Here is a 16,301-nt window from a genome sequence, read left to right on the forward strand (position 1 = left end):
GTAGAGTTATTAGTTTTTTTTTTCTGAAAGACTTATTAGTTATATACATAAGATTTACCACTTTTATAAATACAGTGTACCATAAAAAATTTAAAAACTACATGGTACTCACTCTCGAGTTTTTTTTTTTAGAGGACACTAATTTAAAAAACGTTTTTCCGTAAAAGTTAAAGAACCTATTACTAAAATTGATACCATTGTATGGAGTGGCCGAGCTTCGACAAAAAATTTGAGAGAACCAAAACAAAATTAACTAAAATAAAACTTTAGCCACTTATTTATATTTTTAAATTTTTAATTTGGTATCTTAAAATTTATTCCTCACACCAAATTTGTTTTTTTCACAAATTTGATCAATGACACATGCTAAACTATAAAAAAAAATATTACATCAATCAAAATTGACATTGTTAGCATAAATAATCGATTTAGTCTAACATAAACACTATAAGATAGTAAAAATTAATAAACCAAAATTAAAACCTAAAATATAAATAAGAGACAAAAGTTCAATAATAGTCAATTAAAGTAAATTTCTACATCATTTAAATCCAAAAATTCTATACTAGTTAATTTCACCACAAAGCTCCGCCCCTTGATTTACATGAGTTGGTAGATTTTTATTTTCAGCGTGTACAATTCATTGATCAAATTAAAATATCAAGACGTTCATGTAGGCATGCATGACACTTTTAACTTGCGTCGCTGAAAACACCTAGTCAACAGGACACGATTTGTTATTGGGTAAGTTTCATGGAAGAACAATGATGCGTGCGTGTGTATAGACCACTAGTGCAAGTTAAAGATTCACGATGAAATAAATGAGCTATCGCTATAAGGACATAAGTGAAGGAAAAGAGAAAGGGAAGGGAATAATGGTTGTAAGGGGATGATGCGTGCGTGAGGATTTTTGAAAAAATAAATAAACTTTGTTATCCATTATCAGATCAATGTCAATCTTTAATTTTTTTTTCTTTTTTGCTTTAAGTGCTCCAATGATTCAGATCACCCGTCATGTTACTTAAAACTTTCAATAAACTTTGCGTCCACCCATGAACTACCTAAAAGAAAGCTTTTGAGAAAATGCTCTTTTCTTTCTGTTAAAAATCAGCAATACTTAAATTACTTATCCAAACATAAAAAAAAAAAATTAGATTGTAAAAGAATTGTTCTACAAAAAATTCAGCAAACCCAAAAACATGAATAAATGTGACGTTGTTTTCAATTTGATTGGTTGAGAATATTGTTAAAGATATAATACAAAATTATTTATGTATCTTTGTAAATTTTGTATTCATGGTACATAATTAAAATTTTCTTGACCAAGTAATTTAGAATTTGTTCTTTATTAATAAAAACTTGAAACTTAACACAAGATAGCTTGTCTAAAAAAAAATGACTGATTTCGTGATTCAAATATAAATGACTCTTTCGAGAAAAAAATGAATTAAAAAAATAATATAGAAAATCATTTTTGTGTTTTACTTAATAATATTAGCCTTCTTTTATTTTTGAGAAATTGATTATTTTTTCTGCTTGCACTTTTTAATTATAGAATTATTAATATGTTTCATGTTTTCAAATATTTGTACAAGAAATTGAGGGGGAAATGTCCCCTTAAAAAAAATAAAAGAAAACTTATAACATAGAGAAACATGAAGCCCACAACGGTTACTGAAATAAGCATGGGCTCCAACTGATACGTAAAGCCCATGAGACGACGAACATGCTTTGGGCCTGGCTAGGTCTTCTCAATAAGTTTTCACCATATCCTGGGCCAATCCAAAAGAAACGGAGGACACCATTTTATATAAGTTACTGTACAAAAAACATTTTACGCACATTTGCTAATATTTTGTAGATTAAATTTTGATCTCTTATCTTATTTTTTATTCAGTTTGATATTTTATTCTTTTAAAAATTTATTTTAATCCTTTTTTTAATTATCTTCTAACATATTAAAATTCATCTTTTATCTTTTTATGTTGAGGAACCCTTAATAGTCTCTAATTTTCGCTTATTTCTTATTCTCATTATATATAATTATTTATAAGTATGGAAAAAAATATAATTTATTTATAATATTGAATCACCAAAGTTATAAAATAAATTCAATTTTTTTTATCTCATTTCAGTTTATAAAAATATTTAAAATGATAAGAAAATTTATGAAATTATTACCTTAATTTTTAAGATAATATTTTTTGAAATAAATTAAAATATGAAACAATAATTATTTAAAAATATATATAGTTACCAAAATTTTAAGTTATGACCAAGTAATTAAATATGTCATTGTATAGTATTATTTTACACTTTTCACCTAATTGAATTAACAGTAGTTTTACTAGATACTTTCAGTTTATTTAGCTAGCTTATTAGCTTTAAGTTTTAAGATTTCAGTCAGTTCATTAATTTCCTAGCTTTATGGAACATATCTTTCACCAGACACATATAAAATCAAATCAACAAAACCCGCATCGCAATCTGATTTGCATTCGATAAAGTTGCCGCTTGAATAGATAGCAAATCGTCAATAAATCACAGCCCACAAGTTTTTCTTAAATTAGAATGCAATTTCACGTTGCTGGCACTGGCGGCATATGAGTGCATTTTATGTTAGAAAATGATATAGCTAGAACAAAGTGGACCATAAAAAAATTTGAATGATGCACATGCGTGTAAGCATTTCTGTAATATCTGTATTCTGTAAGAATTTCACTTAATATTCCCCAAACCTTTTCAAAAATCTTATGAATAAAATATTGTGAAACGGACAACATACGCACGCATGCTTGGCTTACGATTTTTCAACTGACGCAAACAAAATCCCATAAGGCCATAAGAAAATAATGATGAAAACAACTTGCACCGACACACATCAATGTCCGTTTTCTTAATACTCGTCGCATAAATTGTTAATTCATGATATCAACAATAATCTATTCTAAATTCTCTGTTGAAAAATGAAAAATATTGGTTCATGTAAGTAAAATTGTTGAATTCGTGGCAATATCACGACCGCGTGGATAGGGAAAACTTGCTGGTGAAGACTATCCCCCCAACCCCATCCCACCTTTCTTTTCCCATTGAAAACTTTTCCATTTGTCTTCTGTACTTTGCATTATATTATTGCATAATGAATTTAGGGTGGTTTTTCCAAGTTAAAAATATATTAATATATTACACATTTTAAAAAAATATTTATTTTTTAAGTATTAAAACATTTTAAGGTTTGATGTTTTATTGTTATTTGAGGTTTCAGTAAATGAGCAAATTATTTTTTTCTTATCGATAAATATTAACCATTAGTATTGTTTGTTTTTTTGGTTAAAAAATTCAAACTCATAATTTTTTTTATCATTAGAGTAATTTTATATCTTTAAACGAACAAATTTTTTTTAAAAAGAAAAAAAAGTTACTTGGTGTCGTGTGACATGTCTTGCATGGCTAACATTTTCTTTGTTAATTTAAGTGTGCGTGCACCAACCAGTAGGGCAGTAGCCACGTTGAAAACCAGGGATAAGTAAAGGAAACGAGTTTGGAGGTTGTAATTGGAAGTTAGCAATAATGATGAATAAGGGAGATGATTATAACACTCCTTTGCTTTGCGGATCATGTCAATACTACTATGAGTATTCAACTATTTTTTATTCATCATTTCATCACCTAACTCCTCAACCATGACTTGTACTCTCTTGAGTCTTGATGCGTCTATTGCCTGACCTCCATCATTTTGTTCACGTGGCAATTATCATAATTCACCAAACATTCCTACTCTTTTCTGAGTTGATAATACTACGTGGTTTTGTTTCATTGGAAGATTAATATATAGTTTAAGTTTGTTTAAACAAATATAAAGTGTAAATAATTATTTTAATGCTGTATATTGATATAATTTACTTCCTAAAGGAAAATACTAATTTAATTTCTAAATAAATAAAAATTACCATAAATTCATCCTTACGTTTATCGACTATTTTATTATTAAATTATATGTTTACTAATTAATTTAATATTTAATTTTATTTTTTAAAATCAATTTAATATTAAATTATAAATTTTAAGAATTAATTTATTATTAAATTATACACATGACGTAATTGTTATATTTTAAATTTTTATGCCTTCAAGTATTAAATTAAAATTTTTATTGTTTCAAAAGACTAAATAATCACGATTAATAAATTCTTAGTGACCCCAATATTAAAAATAAAAAATTCTTACTAAATTTGGTCACTTTGATTTTTTTTTTATAGGGAATATTAATCTATCATTTATTTGATAAAAGAAAACAAGGGAAAAATATAACGAGTGAATGTTGCAATTGAGTCCCACAACAATTTGATGTTCTTTCCAACATTGGACAGAAAAGGGAAGGGAATGAGTTATTTCCTACTAAAAAGATAAAAATAAAATACTATCATTTATATCATTTTATTTAATGTATTTATGTCATTTTATAGATTTTTTCACCTTATATGCATAACCAAGATAGTGAAAAAGATTTTTTTTCTTTCTCTTACCCAAGCAACCTAAAAATAAATCTTGCTTTCTATTCCTTTTTTTTTTTTTACCTTTCACTTTCTTAACTAAATTATTGATACCCTTAAGTGTTATAGTTGCAGTGAAAGCGGACAAGAACTTCAAAGAAATTTCGTTTGGAATGCTTCTTTTCACTAGAACCTACTAAATAAGGAAACATTCACATTATTCAATACAATAAATAGTTGTATAATCATATTCTTATAGACATTGACTATTTTAGTGTAATATCGACCTATACTCCAGAACAGCAAGAAGTTAATTGGTAGGTTTTACTGCATCTTATTTAATTCACATTATTGCATTCAATAATGGTATTTTTTTTTAAATGTTTCATTATTTCTATAAAAAAAAAACTACCTTTATGCAAATGAAGTTTTAATTTGGGTTTTTCACTCTTTCTTTATATGGTGTAAGTGGAATATAAATGGAGTGTTTTCTTTGGTTTTGTGACATACCTCAAAAGGCTGTAAAAATTAGTCAAGACTAGAATATAGTTTGTGTTAGTACTAGATATTCAAGAAAAATAATAATTTATCATTTAAATTTTCAAGTAGAATTTAAATATTCGTAATGTATATAAAGTTGGAGGTTACTCATTTTTTTTTCTATTTGTATGATATCAAAAATTAAAAACATGCAAATGCCACCATCATATATTCATGCCTTCATACAAATATTGATTATTTCTCTCACAAATTTCATTTTCATGCATATGACCAGATCAGACCTAACATACATATGTAAATGACCTAATTATTCTTTATAAGTAATAAGGACAAAAGTGTTACATAAAATTAAAACTAAAAATTAACTAAAGCAGCTTGAAATTATTTAAAAAAATACAAATTCACAGATCTCTCAATTATGTAATAAGTATTAAATATCTTTATATTTCCAACTTTTTTTTAATACTCTCAAGTTTCAACACATTAAATATATTTATATTTTTATTCACTATTTTTTATAAAATGTTAAGGAAATTTGTAGAAAAGAATTATAGGAGGAATATATATATATATATATATATATATATATATATATATATATCATGTCCAATTTTTTTTTCACCAATAATAATTTTCAACCGATAGATGGAGACTATTTTTTTTTCATACACATGATAAGTAGTGAAACTCTTATAGCATGTTTAAGAAATTTAACTATTATTAACTGTGCTCAACTTTGTTAATTGTTATATATAATATTTACAGAATGAGAAATATCTATTGTCATATGCTGCTGTAAGTTCTTTTCTCTTGATATAAAGTATAAACTGCGATATTCGTTGGATAGCCGCAGTTTTGGTGGCACGTGTTCGGTATACACATTTTCTATCTTCTCGACGGACCCACCTCTCGCCGACAACCCAAATCTCCTCGCCCATATCATGCCTCCCACTCCCGCCTCCACTCTCCATACAGCTTCCTATTGGATCGTATCAGCAAGGAGGAAATAACGTAATTTTTATTAAATACCATATACATATATTTGTTTAATCATCATAGCATATCATTTTTTAAATTTTTTATTTAATCGCAGATAAACATAACTATATTTTATTTAACAACACAAGAGGATTTAAATTCTTCCTTTTTATTAGATTTCAACGAGAATATGACAACATAAATGAACTAGTTAACATTAAACAATTAAAAACTTGCTAAAATATTATTTTATAAGTACGTAGTTTTACGGATAATTAATAATTCTAATTATGGTGCTAAAAAAATACTACAAAATCATCAATCCCGTCTCATCCTCACCAATTGACATTGACACTGTCCGTCACAGTTTTTTTTTCGTCCCCCAATTTTAGTTTCAAGCATACACAGTTCTATTTCCACGTTCACACTCATTAGAGCATGAATATAATAAACTGTTTAAATTTGGTTGTGTTAGTAACTTAGTATATATATACAAGTTCCTATGGTGTAAGTGAAAAAGGTGTTGCACTACTGCACTAGAAATTGAATTTATTAGAATATATATATTCAAGTAATATATTTGCTAATGAATTTTGTTTTCAATTGGAAGTTTTAAGATTTCTGGGTTTATTTAAGAAGGACTACCCTAAAAAGGTGGAATTTAAAGGTGGGGAGCGGTAATTAGAAGCAAACAGTTTCGTAAGTTTTTTTTTAGACAACACTTATATCTAGCACTTTTGAAATCTCTTGAATAAGTTAGAATAATTTTATACTAATTGATTCACATATTTAGTGGTAAACAGTTTCTTAAGTCTGAACATACATGTAACCATTATCTCCTAAAAATATTGAAAAATGTGTAATTAATATATAAAATTGTCTTTTAGCATATAACAACCTATTTGAAATTTGAAATTACAATGTAAAAAAAGGCCTTTGTCCAAAATTAATGAAATTTATCCTTTTTAGCCATTTACTTTAACATTGCAACATTGTTTATTGTTTAATTTATTGTTTTCTTTTACCTCTTTAATCGCTTATCACAATTGGTCATAAGAAATCAACAATTGATGACTAGTTATTCTCATAGATAGTCAGTGCAACACTCACACCAACATAAAATTATCATACCTAATGAATTCTAATCACACTTAATTAAATTGAGGTTTCCTTCACTGGATCATAACCAACATATATAATTTGCGATGAAGATGAGATCTTTTTTAAGATGGAATCAATTTCTCTTTCAAGGAATTTGTCCAACAAGTGAACTGGGGCATAATCGAGCTCAACCATTGTGGTCATCACAATTCTGTCGATGGCTTATTTTCAACAATAATTGACATTTCGAGATCGTCTCATCCCCCTTAATTAGGGGATTATCTTAGAGAAATTATTTACTTTTATTTCTTGAATAATAAATGAGTATTTTGTACTTCAACTTAGAAACTATATATATATATATATATATATATATATATATATATATATATATATATATATATATATATGTATATGTATGTATGTATCCTCACCATCTTCTCACTTTTTTGTTTTTCTTCTTTGTAAACCTATCCTACCCATGCTTAATTATTGGCAATTAGGGAAAATTAAGCTAATGTTGATGACAATAAAACTTAACAAATCAAATGACATGTACCAAGTTATGAATTACAACCACACACTTCTTTGACTAAGATAGGCTGCCTAGGGTGACCAACAACAGAAAAATGATTTAGAATGGAAAATTTTGTCATCAAAGAGGACATTTTACCTTTAGAAGCATTGGCCAACAAGCAATAAACATTGGTTGTCACTAAGCTTATGGCAAACATAAGCAAAATCGTTAAATTCTCAAATCTGATCTTGTTCCTGCAATGGCTTATGACCTATAAGATGTTGAAGATAGCCGCTAAGATGAGATAATGAATTTGTTGAGACCAATTCTTAGAACAAAATTTCAAAAATTTCCATTCTAAATCATTTTTCTGTTGCTGGTCACCCTAGGCAGCCTATCTTAGTCAAAGAAGTGATTTGGAATACCCCCCCTTCCTGGTTGGATAAAGTGCAATACCGATAGGGCCTCTAAAAGATCTTCTGGGTTAGCTGGCTGCGGTGGGATCTTTAGGGACAATAGTGCTACAATCATGGGTTGTTTCTCAGCAAACCTGGGTGTTAAGCATGCTTTTTTTGCTAAATTAATCAAAGCCATGTTAGCTATAGAGATTGCTTTCAGAAAAGGATGGCGTAGTTTGTGGCTGGAGTGTGATTCTATGCTTGTTGTTCAAGCCTTTTCTTCTAATTCCGTGGCTGTTCCTTAGACTATTCGGAATAGATGGAAAAATTGTATAGTTATAACTAAAAGTATGCGTTTTGTCGTGGTTCACATTTACCGTGAGGACAATATACTTGTGCAGATAGATTAAACTCTTATGGTACTTCTTTACAAGGTTTTTTAATGGTGGATCTTATCCCCACTTTTATCTCAACTGACTTCACTAGAAATAAAATAAGTCTTCCTAGTTATAGGCTTTCATGGGTTCGATTTATGTCCCCCATGTCTTTTTGTATTTGGTTCTTCTATTTAATATATTTTGGCGACCTGTTTAGCTTGGACAGTGGAGGGAGTGCTGACCTGGTTAAAATATCCTTCACTGCTCTTTGCTCTTGTTGGTCTGTTTTTGTTTTTTGTTTTTTTTTTAAATTACAACCACACACATAGATTATGTGAGTTTAAGAAGTGACATAGTTATTTTATTTTTATAAAAATTACATAAATAATTTGCAAAGGATAATTTTATTAGAGTCAAGTATTGTTTTAATAAAGCTTTTTCTTAAAAAATTTAACATAGCTACATATTTATGCTTCAATCTCAAAATTATCAATTAAATGGATACAATACTGTGTCATAGTCAATCTAAACATAAATAGCAAAAGTGGCAAGAAGTAAGAATGCCATGTTCAGTTCTTAACGGAAATGCCAATACAAACAATATTACCGTGTGAATCGTGCCTTGGGATCTTGGGCACAGTTTTCATCACCTAGTCACTTACTTTTACTTTTTCTATCTGTGTTTCCTGTATTGAAATAAATTTGACTAGTCAACCAACATATCTGACCCACCCATAAGATGCATGACCCACCATATTTTGAATCAATCTTTGATTAACTTGGTTATGTACTTATTTTCAACATTAATTGTTGTCTTCCATGCAATTACAAACAAATGTTTATGTCAATCAGCTTATTAAAACAACACAGGATACAAGTCTAAATTTTCACAGTATCCGACGGATATTATTAAGAGTGCGACGTCCAAGCATTTGCTAAGTTACACTAGCGATCTACAAATGATAATAATAACACGAAATCATATTAACAATATTTTCTAAATTAAATACTATTTAATCTCTAAAAAATATGACTCGGATCGTATTAGTCACTAAATAACCGCATAAAATAGCCAATTCAGGCTCAAAGTCTTAATATTTTAAAATGATGAAGATAATGAAATTTGAACTAGCTTAAAACTTAAAACACGTTACTTAAACTTCTTATTTCTAACTCGACTCTAATAAGGTTCTCCAAATATTGTGTCACAAAAAAAAGGTTCTCTAAATATGTGTTTTGGACAAATGAATCCTTGCAATAAATATTTTAGACTTGAATTCGGTTAATAAAATATAAATTTAAGGATTAAGTTAACGGACCAAATGTCTATAAATAATTTAAGAATAATTTTTATTATTTAAGGATTAATTAATATGATTGAAATTGTCTTTTTGGAGTTAGTTTACTTAGGTAGTTTTGGGTTAGGATTTTTTTCTCATTAAGAGAAAAAGTCAAGTCAGACATTGTTTTAAAATAAAGTCTAAAATTTAAAATAATTAAGGAAAAAACTTCAAAATATAACTTTTATAAAAATTAATTAGAAAAAAAAAACTTAAAAATCTTTTAAAAACTCGTATCAAATGCTACCTTATTTGATTTTTTTCATTATCCATTCTGAGATTCCTGTCCCGCAAATATTATTTGGAGAGGCATAATACCCAATTCAAGAACAATTAAAAAATAAAATGTCGTCCGGTTTCCTGTATAACAAATTAATATAGGTTCTTACTTTTCTTTTTTTGAGGGTTGAGACCTAAAATCCCCTTTGATGTTTATTTTAGTTCATTGAATTTCTGACCATCTATCACATGCCATGCATATTTGTTCCTCCTTATATATTTAATCCAATTTTCGGGATTTGGAAATAATAGCTAAAACTTACTTATATTATGTTACTGAACAAGCATTGGGTGGATTGCATGTTCAAATCTTCTTTGTAACTAGAACCTAAATGTATTTTTTTTTCTTGGGTCGGCAAACAAACTTAGGCTTAAAAATTTATAAAATCAAAGAATAGCTGTTACTTTCCCTCTTGTTTTTGAATAAAGAATAAGTTCCAAGATATATACAGATCGCTTGTGGAAAAAGGAGAGAATACTTTTTCTACCAGCTAAGCGACAAAATAAGCACCATACATGTGAGGAAGGATTAATTAATTATTTGTAGATCAATCAAATAAATTAATAATAAGATGAAACTAATCATATTGTCATGCATCTGCAAATAACGTGAATTTCAATTCTATAGTTTCTCATATATTTGGCTGATGAGCAGGATCTGAATATGTTGTTTTACAAACATACTATCTTGCATGCATTTGAACAACTGAGGGGTTTCCGAGTATTTTTCAAGTATGCTCCAGTGAGTATAATTAATATTTTGTCCCTATAAAATTCTTAGTGAGCTGAACTTAACATTTTCTGATCAGTTACGTACTTGTTAAGGAATGAATGAATTCAGATATGCCAATTATTTTTTTCCGGCTCAAACTTAACTTGCAAGTTGCAACTACTATATGCTGGGAGATTGACAGATTGTTTTAGCCATCATATCGGCAATATTGGATATCATTTATAAATCCCAATGTACTGTACAAATTTTTGAACTAGTGGAGAGCCAGAAAGGCATCATCATAAACAATAAATAACCCTTAATTAGCTATGCCTATGATAGTAAAAAGAATTTATTAGTATTTCGTTATCGATCCTTTAAAAAGAATACATTGGTTTTGGTGTGAACTGACTACAGTGGGAAATTATGTCTCTTAAGTTCCAATTGAATAAGTGGGAGTTAAGACATGTCCCTTGCTTGGGCAGATTATAATTCATCATGATCAGATTCAGGGTATGAGGGACCACCAGCATCCAAATTAAAGGGCCAAAAGACCCAAACCAAGTAAAGCAAAATTGACTGATCAATTGAGAGAGTGTGATGACTCACTGGTCAGGTGGCTAGCATAGCTATTATGAGAATATGTATGTACGAGGCACAACGTGTTCCATGTAACAAATTAAAACCATAAAAGAAGCAAATGGGGGTGAACAATACTACTACTATACTAATACCCGCTTAGTGTGTGAACAAATGAATGATTGATTAAGAATACACACACAAAAAAAATGTAAGATATGAAGACGACGAATATGAAGATCCTCTTTCACAGTCACCGGTGTCTCCAACCATCATTACCCGTCCACATCACCCAGACATTCAACAAACAACGACAAGAATAATTAATACTATCTAATTACATGTTTTTTGGCCCCACCTCATCACACACACCCAAAAACATCTACATTCTCGCCCCCTTCTTGGACCAAATCTCTGTTTTTCTTCATGTCCGATAATGATATACTTTTATTTTATTAATTAAATATACGGTCGGGATATTTTTATTGCAAGAAATGAGGGGTTTAAATGTTAGTTAGGAAATATATGGGAATCCATAGTGCACGAGGTTTATGTCTGGGGGCTGAGAAAATCGGCTCTGCATGGAAAAATTATTGTATGAGGTGGGACGACCACGTATTTATGATTTAGGTTAATTTTATGCAACATATATTTAATCAAATTTTTTAATTTAAAATGGTTTAAATGTAATTTTTGTCCTTCTAAATTAGTAATTATGATATTTTTATTTTTAAATAAAAATATTTAATTCTTTTATTTTTAAAATTCTATAATTTGAGTTCTTCTATTTTAAAATAAAAATATTTAGTTTTTTAATTTTATAAACTTTGCAATTTTGATCCTTGCATTAAATTCAAAAAACATTGATCAATAAGAAATTAATTTGATGTAATTCAAATTTAGTGATGTAACACAAAATAATTTATTTAATATATGTCATTAATATTAATCTCTTAATAATCAACACTTTCCGTTTGAGGGAAGGATCAAAATTACATTATTTTAAAATAAGAGGATTAAAATTGTACAATTTTAAAAATAAGAAAATTAAATATCTTTATTTTAAAATAGGGAATCAAAATTATAAATTTTAAAAAAATAAAAGAATCAAAATTATATTTAAGTCCTTAAAAATTAATAAAATTCAATTATATATCATATAAATATAGATTGAGATCACCATACATGTTTTTAAATTTATACTTTATCCTATTTTATTTATAAAAATAAATTATTAAATAGTCCAAAATCACTATATAGTATGGTTTTGAACAATTTTTATGTAAATTGTATTCAGTTGTTTCTATTTAAAAAATAAAATTTAAGATTAATGAAGATCATAGTGATTTAAACTACCACTAATTTTTTATTTATAAGAAATGAATCCAAATATATATATATATATATTATTATTTGAAAGTCTAAATTAATGTAAATTTAATTTATCAAAAGAGTTATTTAATTGAGTTGAATACGGAATTATGATAAATTCTTCTATATTTATTTCCGATTCCTTCTTATACGACACTTAACTTTTTCTCATGAAAATAGAGAAACACCATAAACACGTAATGATGCAACTTCCTAATTAATTTCTCATGAACTGAGATGGGTTCATGAGTGTGAGTATACTAGTGGTAGTGGTGGATGCGTGGGGACCGGCCTGTTCAATCAAACGAGGGTGGGGCCCATTAATAGTTGCATCCACTGACACACAGTGGGGACAAAGACTGGGGTTGGGGTTCGTATGAAACCGTTGCACAACTGATTCGAGTACAATTACTCGAATTTGAATGCTTTCTCTGCGTGCAAGCTAACCTCATTCATAGACCATATTGTACGACAAAAAACATCATTACCCTCTCTTTCTCTTTCCCTCTCTAGGGATTGCTTGCTTTATATATATATATATATATATATATATATATATATATATATATATATATATCCAAACAAGTCCTGTGGTTTCTATTACCAAACTCACTTTGCAATTTGCATGACTCCTCCCTCCCTAAGCTATCTCCATTCTCTACCTTAATTTGCTCTCTCACGCTTTCCCTTTCTTCTTTTTTTCTTTTTCATGTCAAGTACCACTTATTAGACACTCAGATACATACACCCACATATACAAAAGCACGCCTTTGGAGATTTTAATAACCCAAGTGTGCTGTGCTTAGTTCGGTTCTGATTGTATGAATGGATCCTTCTAATGGACAACCCCAGGTAGGAGAATTAAGATGTACCATGCTAGATATATGACTTTATTAAAATTTTAAAATCACAATCCTCTTTCCTTTTCTCTCTTTGCTTGTTTCGTGTGGTTTTACTTTTGAGATCGAGTGTGGTTGATATTGGTTTTTAATTCTTCCACAAGATCAATTTAAAGTACGAATAATGAAATGATCCATATTGATTCACAGTTTACACAGAACAAATGGTCTTTCATAATTACTAATTACTATAGTTTCTTGGCAACAAGTATTGGAAAGTTCTAACCTTGTTTTCTTATTATATATACGCTATCCATGGCCTTTGTCTATCTGACTGGATATAAATGCATGTGTGTGTATAATATCTGTGTTTCCAATTGAATTCTCGAAGCCGAGAATTTGATATTAAGGCAAATTATTTTATAACTTTTTCCCATCTTCATCTTTGTGAATTACCCTTTAATCGTATTATTGAAAATTTAGGTGTCATAATATATACTTTTTGCGAGTGCTTATGAATTTATTTTTTATTCAATTGTTTCTACCTATTTTCCACCATAAACTCTCCTTTTCTGATGTTATATGTGCGCATACATGCATCATTCATGATACACACTTGGAATTAGGTGGGGAAATTTTATTTGTCACTTTGGAGTTTGGCCTCAACTCAACTACTTAATCCATCCACACTCATAGAATTTTATATATTATGTTGCAGCAAATGTCTAGCCAGTCAGTGGAGAAGAAGCCAAAGCCTCATCCAGAACAAGCTCTGAAGTGTCCAAGATGTGACTCCACCAGCACAAAATTTTGCTACTACAACAATTATAGTCTTTCTCAGCCAAGATATTTCTGCAAGTCTTGTAAGAGATATTGGACCAAAGGAGGAACACTGAGGAATGTTCCAGTGGGAGGAGGATGCAGAAAGAAAAGATCATCATCAAAGAGGGCTCAGGATCAAACATTCACACCCAATCTTAACCCACTCACTGCACTCCCTCATTTGTCTTATGACTCCAATGACTTAACTCTAGCATTAGCTAGGTTTCAAAAACAATCAAGTGGGCAATTGGGTTACAATGACCATGATCTTTCAATTATGGGGAACCCCACCACAGGCTCCTTTTGTGACATTCTTGGCAATTCAGGCATGAATCCCTCCTCAGAAAACCCTTCATTTTTGGACGAATTTCAAACTGGGTTCCTTCAGACACAAAACCATCTTCAGAATTTGTATTGTGTGTATGGAAATGGGGACTTGGGGGAGGTGGATAATGGCAATTCTGGTGGGGTTGGGGTTAGTGGAGAGATGATGCTCCCTTATGATCAAGTGGTGATGAGCAATGCAACAGCTCAATCGGTGAGTGTAATGAAGCAAGAAATGTGTAGTGGCAGAGAACAAAGTGAAAGGAGGGTGTTGGGGGGTTTCCCATGGCAGATTAATGCAGACACTAACATTATTGGTGAACTTGATTCAGGAAAAGCAATTGCAAGTTGGAACAGTTTCACAAATTCTTGGCATGGGCTTCTTCAAAGTCCTCTAATGTAGACCCCCCACCACAAGAAAAATCAGAAGGCACTTATTTCCTCTGTAATTTATGTTTGACAAAAATGTCAGTCTTAATTTTAATTAAAGTACTGTCAATCATCTTGAGTAGTTTTGGGTTAATAGGGATTTGATTCACTTGGATCCACTTTCTTTTCTTGTATTGTTTTCGCCAAACTAGTACTGTCATACTGTCAATTTTTTTGTACTATTATTATCTTCTTAATTAATGATGAATGAATAGACTAATGAAATTTCAGATTTGTTTGCCAACGAAACAACCAATTGAGGATTTTTTTTTCTTCTTAATTTTTAAATTAATACTTAAAAAAAGATAAGTAGTAAGATCTTACGACTTTCTACGACTTCTAAGTATAAAATTGTGAACTACTTTATGATTTTTTTAAAATATTTTTATTAGAAGTGGTAAATAATTTTATTTAAATTAACTTAATTTTATTTACAACAAATTAGCCTATGACTTAACTAAAAAATATCTTGAGTTCAATTTTTTTAATAGAAGTAATTTTTTTATTAAAAATCATAATCAATATGAGCTAGATAATACTTTTATTTTTTAATTATTTTGTCAATATTTTGAGGGTATTTGTTAACGTTTTCCTTTATATTTGTAAAAAATTAATTATTACATTTTTAGTTTTTTGTCTAATTATCTTTTTATCTCTAAAATTGGTATCGTCAAATGCATTGTGATACTTTAATTACAATCATTCCTTCTTCTAATTCAAAAATCGTCCACTAATAAGGCTTCAAAAAGTTGAAAGATAACAGATGCCAGCTTAACACCCACTAATACCACAATCATATTAAGTATCTATGAATTATTTATGATTTTAGAGTGATAAATAATTTACAATTTTAAGATCGTAAATAAAAATATAAAAAAAAATAAAATATATATGATTTTAAAATTGTAATTAAAAAATTAAAAGTAATAATTTTTTTTACGATTCATAAAATAATTTATGATTTTATATTCATAAGTCATAAAATATCTTAAGATATTAATTTAAATTTTATCATAATTTAAAAAAAAAAAAACCCTTTGATCGTTTGACCGCCAAGCAATGCAGGTGGAGGGAGGGAAATAGTATATAGAGCGCATTATTTGCTTATTTGACAGACAGATCACGTACAGATGAAAGAGAAGAATGACAGTGAAGTGTCGTAGTTCATTTTGTACAGCCTGACCCCCGGCCTCTGAAGTCTGAACCGTTAGAATAACTGTTTCAGACTTTCAGGAGCTTTT

General features: G+C 29.0%; 1 protein-coding gene across 1 annotated transcript; it reads left to right on the plus strand.

Moving 5' to 3' along the window:
- The first annotated feature begins 13,208 nt into the window (after nt 1-13,208).
- LOC100795408 (dof zinc finger protein DOF5.3) lies at nt 13,209-15,292 on the plus strand. The gene is made up of 2 exons (XM_003547467.4): nt 13,209-13,498; nt 14,204-15,292. The coding sequence occupies exons 1-2, from the start codon at nt 13,472-13,474 to the stop codon at nt 15,032-15,034; spliced, it is 858 nt and encodes a 285-aa protein (XP_003547515.1). The 5' UTR covers nt 13,209-13,471; the 3' UTR covers nt 15,035-15,292.
- Nucleotides 15,293-16,301: the final 1,009 nt, after the last annotated feature.

The sequence above is a fragment of the Glycine max genome, chromosome 15 (genome assembly GCF_000004515.6).
Source record: "Glycine max cultivar Williams 82 chromosome 15, Glycine_max_v4.0, whole genome shotgun sequence".
NCBI lineage: Eukaryota > Viridiplantae > Streptophyta > Magnoliopsida > Fabales > Fabaceae > Glycine > Glycine max.

Coding starts and splice junctions, on each gene's coding strand:
- LOC100795408 (XM_003547467.4), top strand. CDS start 13,472: ATGGATCCTTCTAATGGACAACCCCAG. Junction 13,499..14,203: donor CTTCTAATGGACAACCCCAG/GTAGGAGAATTA, acceptor ATTATGTTGCAG/CAAATGTCTAGCCAGTCAGT.